The sequence below is a fragment of the Sinocyclocheilus rhinocerous genome, unplaced genomic scaffold, assembly GCF_001515625.1.
Source record: "Sinocyclocheilus rhinocerous isolate Xijiao unplaced genomic scaffold, SAMN03320098_v1.1 scaffold5941, whole genome shotgun sequence".
In the NCBI taxonomy this organism is placed as follows: domain Eukaryota; kingdom Metazoa; phylum Chordata; class Actinopteri; order Cypriniformes; family Cyprinidae; genus Sinocyclocheilus; species Sinocyclocheilus rhinocerous.
This window is the reverse complement of record NW_015627187.1, coordinates 87,179-94,313: the sequence shown is the minus strand read 5'-3', so window position 1 is coordinate 94,313 and position 7,135 is coordinate 87,179. Positions and strand designations below refer to the sequence as shown.

Below are 7,135 nucleotides of genomic sequence, written 5' to 3'. Positions count from 1 at the left end.
CACAGACACGCGAGGAAGACACGTTAGAGGCATTACAGTGTGGAAAACACGGACACAAGTGAATAAAAACAGACTAAAGGAGAGCAGTCGCTGTGCTTAAAGGGATAGTTCACCTAAAAATCACTATTTACTGACCCTCATGTTTCCAACAGCTCTCAAACCTTGTTCACACTTGTGTTTAGATGTCAAGTAGGGCTGCGACACACAATTATTTTGATCAACGATTATTAGAAGGATTAATCGACTAATCGTCAAGTATTTCACTGATTAATCAGTAGGCTTTGGTCGATTATTCAGCTTTTGCGATTCGCTAAAATATTGAGTTATACTGCACATATTCTATACATATTCATATAGAGCTGCATGATAGCAGAAAATCAAGTTGTATTTCTAACTGAAAGCGACACACACTGTTTCTTCATGTTTAATGCTGTAAAGCTGCTTGCTTTAAAACAGTCTACTGTATAAAGTGTTGTATAAATAAAGGCGACAAATCAACAACAAACGTGCACTATATATGATGCTTTCTTAACTGCTGCTTTCTCACCGCTGTCATTTTTGCTGTGTTTATTTTGTTATTGAAAGGAAACGAGCAAGAAAAACAGTAAGCTGCAAGTAAGAATGCAAAAGAACTTCGCCGTCAGTATATCAGGCCCTTTACACATGACAGCATTTTTTTTTTTTTTTTTTTTAAACATTTCCACACTCTACTGGTTCGGCTTCGATTGCATGTCTAATAAGCGTGTTTACTTCTATTGGATTGCATGCGGGAGGGCTGAATTACAGTCTTGCGCTACAGCGTCACACTGGTCAAACCTCATTATTGCAGGCCCCTACATTAGGTCATATGAGATCAATCGACTATTCGACAACAAAAATATTTTATGATCGACATTGTCAATAATATCGACTAATCATTTCAGCCCAAACATCAAGGACGAGACACACAAATTATGTAAAACCTGCCATCATATTTGAATTGACCGCAAACGCAAATGAGATTCGAACAGTCATAGAGGTTTTCAAAGGACGTGAGGGTGAGTAAACGACATTGCTGTCCTCTTTGAACGAACTACACCTTTAGGATATCAACTTGTTAGGCCCTTTTTGATAATATTTTTCAGCATTTTAACAACTCCCAGCCGATAATGATGAACACACACAAATCCACATAAATCATATTCACTGACAGTTTCCAACAATCACATTCACACACCTTCAAATACTAAAATTCGCCCCATTTTTTCTGTGATATAACCTACAGTGATTGAGGATGTTAAAGTCAACATACGTGAAGGGTGAAGGTTGAAGGTCAAATTCATCCATTTTTTTTTCCAGCCGAACCCCTTTGAGATGAATTATCTGGTTGAAGTCCCCTGAGATTTAATTACATTTATTAATAATTTAAGATTTCAATAATTTAACAACACATTTGCATGTTCATGGTTCTCTGATGTTGGTTAATAGTCACAAGACATGCAGGTAAACTAATATTAAATTTTTTAGTAAGTGTTTTATATTTATTGTTTTTATTTTCAAATTATTTATCCATTTTTATTTGACATTTTTATGATTTCATTAATTACTGTATTAGTTTGGGAAACTCTGCTCCAGAGGATCTCCTTGTATACCAGCCGTGAGGCTTCTTTATCAAATCCATCATTATTTGCTATTTTTGCTGTAACTTCTATTATATTAACATTTATCAGCATTAAATGTTAATTATAACCAATATTTCAGAAAGGCTGCGTTAGCTAGAACAGCAGCCTAAAACAACAACTAAATAATTGACTACTGGTTAAGATTAACATTATCCAATAGTCTACAGCCTAGATGACTTCAATGGAAAAGTTGACTGAATTTTGATTTCATGTTGACTTTAAGATCTAGTCTGCTCATCCTCAGCCACATGTGAAGTCAGAAAATCAGATTTCCAGTAATCTGATGCTAAAATTCACATGCATTTTCCTCAGTTTATCTTTAATTATTCAGAAGATTTAATCATGGGAACCATTGTGAAGATCCAGGGTTGAATAGCCACCATCAGCCACAACAAACTTCCAACCTGACGATGACGCTATCAGTGAGATTCATATATGGGACAATAAGGATACTGATCACGTCTCCTCACTATGTTCAATGCAAGTTAATCTCCGTCAACAGCATCTGTCAAAAAATAAACATATGGCAGTTTCCATACAGAAAAAGCGACTCACAGGGATTTACTGAGTAATTAAAAAAATTGGCATTTAGGCTTTTAAATGCTGCTTTGTTTACTGCCATTGTAAGTGCTATGGTAAATGTAGTAATGGAGATTATAGCACAAATGCTGATTATAGATCTATAGTATTGGCATCAATCTGAATAATTGACTATTGGTATCGGCAGATATCATTCTGAATAATCGTCTATCAGTATCGGCAGATATCATTCTGAATAATTGTCTATCAGTATTTGTATCGGTATTGGTAGATATCATTCTGAATAATTGACTATTGGTATCGACAGATATCATTCTGAATAATCGCCTATCAGTATCGGTAGATATCATTCTGAATAATTGGCTATCAGTATTTGTATCGGTATTGGCAGATATCATTCTGAATAATCGGCTATTGTTATCGACATATATATATTCTATATATATTATATATTCTATATAATCGGATATTAGTATCAGCAGATATCATTCTGAATAATTGCCTATCAGTATTTTTATCGGTATTGGCAGATATCATTCTGAATAATCGGCTATTGGTATCGGCAGATATCATTCTATATAATCAGATATTAGTATCAGCAGATCTCATTCTGAATAATCGGTATCGGCAGAAATCATTCTGAATAATCGGTATTGGCAGATATCATTCTGAATAATTGACTATTGGTATCGGCAGACATCATTCTATATAATTGGATATTAGTATCAGCAGATCTCATTCTCAATAATCGGCTATCGGTATCTGCAGATATCATTCTGAATAATCAGTACTGAGAGATATCATTCTGAATTATCTATTACCGGTATCAGCAAATTTCATTCTGAATAATCAGCTATCGTAACGGCAAACATCATTCTGAATATTCGGCTATTGGTATCTGCTGAGAAATGTAGTATCGGTGCAACCCTAATTATTCTCCTTCTCTGTTGAGTCTCTACTGGTCTTTCAGACACACGCGCACACACTATAGTACTTACTAACACACAGAAATGATTCAACATGATGCCCTGGTTAAAAGTACAGGTAGTAGGTCCAGTAGAGCAGATTAACGATGATGAACGACAGTGGGAAGGTTAACCGCGAGTAGTTGTCTATATAATGTGGGTTTTCCACATGACAGCAGTTGATGGATCTCAGGATCTTCCTCAGGACGGAGATGTTTTTGGCACAGCGGCTAAAGAGCTCCGACGGGACCTCGGCGGTCTTGGGTTCACTGGCGGTCGGGCTGGAGGGTGTGAGGCCAGGCTCTCCGGCGGCGGTGGGCGCGGGTGCCGGAGCGTCTTTGCACCGCTTTAGCCGTGAAGAATCTCTGGCGATGGTGGTGAGGATACCGTTCATCTCCTCCTCGCACTCGTGCATGTGATGACCGTACTGACAGAGAAAACACGGAGACAAGAGAAAATGAGCAATGAAATTTAACATGAAATTTAATAAGACTATAAGTATGTTGAGATGAACAATAAACGATTACAATGATGATGACAATAACAATAATGACTATAATTTACATTTTATTAAGAAATTATGAATGTTTCTAAAGGGACTTTAATGAAAATTTGCTGTTAATTTACTCTCCCTCAGGCCATCCAAGATGTAGGTGACTTTTTTTCTTCAGCAGAACAGTAAAGAAGATTTTTAGCTGAAACCGTGGTCCTTGGTGATTCAGTAAATGCAAGTTAGTGGCTGTCCATCTTTGAGAATAGAATTAACACAAAATTAATAGCCATGGTTTTTTTTTTTTTTGTGACCTACTTGAACCAGTTCATCAAATCCGACTGAACCGTCTGAAACAGTTCACGGCTCAAGTTACTCAATTAAAACTCACTTTCAGAAGCCTGACAGTCACTCCAACTGGAAATGAGCCGAAATAGCAGTGTATCTGATCCTGTGATGAATGAATCATTCAGCGCTCCAGTTCCTCCAACAGTCACTGAACTGAGGAAACAGTTTCGACTCAGACTAAAGACTGATGAGCCGCTGATATGCACATGCGTGAACCCAGCACTCGAATGAAGGGGCGAAATTAAAGTTTTTGAAATTTCTCTTTGTTTATGTTAAAAGATGAGCTGATGAAGACAAGTTTATTTACTTTATATGCTTTAGACAAGTAAAACATCCACATTTCACATCATTATTTGGTGCTTTAATAATATAATTGAGTATACGTTACATCATTGCATAATTACATAAACAAACTAGTGAAATGAACCAGTTCATTGAAACAAACTGTTCAAAAGTTCGCAGAAAATAATCATATTTTCCCATTTGCCTGAGGCTCTGGATTACAGGTAATAATGTTGTAAATAATGTTCAGTTTCTTGCACAGACCAATTGTTTCGCTTCATAAAGCCTCAATATATCGTCAGGAGACACTGGGATTAATTTTGCGTTCCTTGATATGCTTTTTTTATTCTCAAAGACGGGCAGCTGGTGAGTTGCATTTTATGAATCACCAACCACGGTTTCAGCTAAACATCTTTTTTACTGTTCTACTATAAAAAACGTCACCTACATCTTGCATGGCCTGAGGGTGAGTAAATTTTCATTTTTGGGTGAACTATCCCTTTAAGACTCAAAGTACAGTATGGGCAATAATAATGATGCTTACCTTAGAAAACAGCACAGACGATGATGAACACTATGATGATGATGATGATCCTGTCTTACCATGAGTGCGTTGTTGTAGTCTGGATGCTGTAGCGTGCAGAAGTGGGCCATGGCGTACTCTATCAGCGCTCCAAAGATGAAGCTGAAGCAGATGCCCAGGTACACATCGATGGCCTTGATGAAGCAGTTGGCATTGGGCAGAGACGTCCGCGCGCCCATCATCAGCGTGGTCATTGTCAGGACGGTCGTAACGCCTTTAACATGTACCAATAACACACACGCTCAGCTGAAACACTCATTTGCCCAGCTCTAAACTGTCACAAGGAAATCAGCTTCTGCAGTTATTATATTGGTTGTTAGGATGTTCTGTGTAGTTAGTTACTACACTGAAAAAAATGGTGTAGATTTACTATGAAACAATTTTCACTCTGAAATTGTTACTAAATTTTTACAAATAACTGACAAGTAGAACATTGAATTTGATGAACTAGAAATTTTGAAGTAGAAAGCCTGAAATAGTATTTTCTTTTAAAGCCGACTCCAATAATCTTTGTTTCATTTACAACTTTAAAAAAAAAAAAAATGTTTACCATGTATACGATTGCTAATGTGTTTTTGTTGGTTCCTATGTGGTTGTTAGGATGTTTATGGGTGGTTGATAAGGTGTTCTGGGTTGTTGCTTGGAAGTTATGAATGGTTACTATGTAGTTGCCAAGGTGTTCTTGGTGGATGCTATGTAGTTGCTAGGATGTTCTTGGTGGTTGCTATGTAGTTTTGAATGTGTTCTTGCTATGTGGTTGCTATGATGTAATGGGTGGTTTCTATGTGGTTCCTAAGGTGTTTTTGGTGGTTGCCATGTAGTTGTGGTGGTGTTTTTGGAGGTTTCTGTGTAGTTTCTAAAATGTTATGGATTGTTACTATGTGGTTGATATGATGTTCTGGGTGGTTTCTATGTGGTTGCTAGGATGTTCTGGGTGGTTACTATATGGCTGTGAAAGTGTTGGTTGCTAGGATGTTCTGGGTGGTTACTATGTGGTTGCCAAGATTGTGGTTGCTAAGATGTTCTAGATGGTTACTATATGGTTGCCAAGGTGTTGGTTGCTAGGATGTTGTAGGTGGTTACTATGTGATTGCCAAAGTGTTGGTTACTATGTGGTTGCCGAGGTGTTGGTTGCTAGGATGATCTGGGAGGTTACTATGTGGTTACCAAGGTGTTGGTTGCTAGGATGTTATGGATAGTTACTATATGGTTGCCAAGGTGTTGGTTGCTAGGATGTTCTAGGTGATTACTAAGTGATTATCAAGGTGTTGGTTACTATGTGGTTGCCAAGGTGTTTGTTACTAGGATGTTATGGATAGTTACTTTATGGTTAACAAGGTGTTGGTTGCTAGGATGTTCTAGGTGGTTACTATGTGGTTGCCAAGGTGTTGGTTGTTAGGATGTTCTGGTTGGTTACTATGTGGTTGCCAAGGTGTTGGTTGCTAAGATGTTCTGGATGGTTACTATATGGTTGCCAAAGTGTTGGTTGATAGGATGATCTAGTTGGTTACTATATGGTTGCCAAGGTGTTGACTGCTAAGATGTTATGGATAGTTACTATATGGTTGCCAAGGTGTTGGTTGCTAGGATGTTCTAGGTTATTGCTATGTGATTGCCAAGGTGTTTGTTGCTAGGATGTTCTGGGTGGTTACTATATGGTTACCAAGGTGTTGGTTGCTAGGATGTTCTGGGTGGTTACTATATGGATCCCAAGGTGTTGGCTGCTAGAATGTTATGGATAGTTACTATATGGTTACCAAGGTGTTGGCTGCTAGGATGTTATGGATAGTTACTATATGGTTGCCAAGGTGTTGGCTGCTAGGATGTTATGGATAGTTACTATATGGTTGCCAAGGTGTTGGCTGCTAGGATGTTATGGATAGTTACTATATGGTTACCAAGGTGTTGGTTACTTGGATGTTCAGGGTGGTTACAATATGGTTGTCAAGGTGTTGGTTGCTAGGATGTTATGGACAGTTACTATATGGTCGCCAAGGTGTTGGTTGCTAGGATGTTCTGGGTGGTTACTATGTGGTTGCCAAGGTGTTGGTTGCTAAGATGTTCTGGATGGTTACTATATGGTTGCCAAAGTGTTGGTTGATAGGATGATCTAGTTGGTTACTATATGGTTGCCAAGGTGTTGGCTGCTAGGATGTTATGGATAGTTACTATATGGTTACCAAGGTGTTGGCTGCTAGGATGTTTGGGATAGTTACTATATGGTTGCCAAGGTGTTGGTTGCTAGGATGTTCTGGGTGGTTACTAT

The 7,135-nt window shown here is 38.1% G+C and overlaps 1 protein-coding gene across 1 annotated transcript in view; it reads right to left on the bottom strand.

Moving 5' to 3' along the window:
* Window positions 1-2,760: 2,760 nt before the first annotated feature.
* The window catches only part of LOC107720858 (gamma-aminobutyric acid receptor subunit pi-like), a 43,411-nt gene continuing 39,036 nt past the window's right edge, over window positions 2,761-7,135 (bottom strand). Inside the window, exons 8-9 of the mRNA XM_016528693.1 lie at window positions 4,890-5,083; window positions 2,761-3,593 (exon numbers count right to left, since the gene is read on the bottom strand). Coding sequence (XP_016384179.1) covers window positions 3,234-3,593; window positions 4,890-5,083 — 554 coding nt within the window. The 3' untranslated portion in view covers window positions 2,761-3,233. The remainder of the gene's footprint in view (window positions 3,594-4,889; window positions 5,084-7,135) is intronic.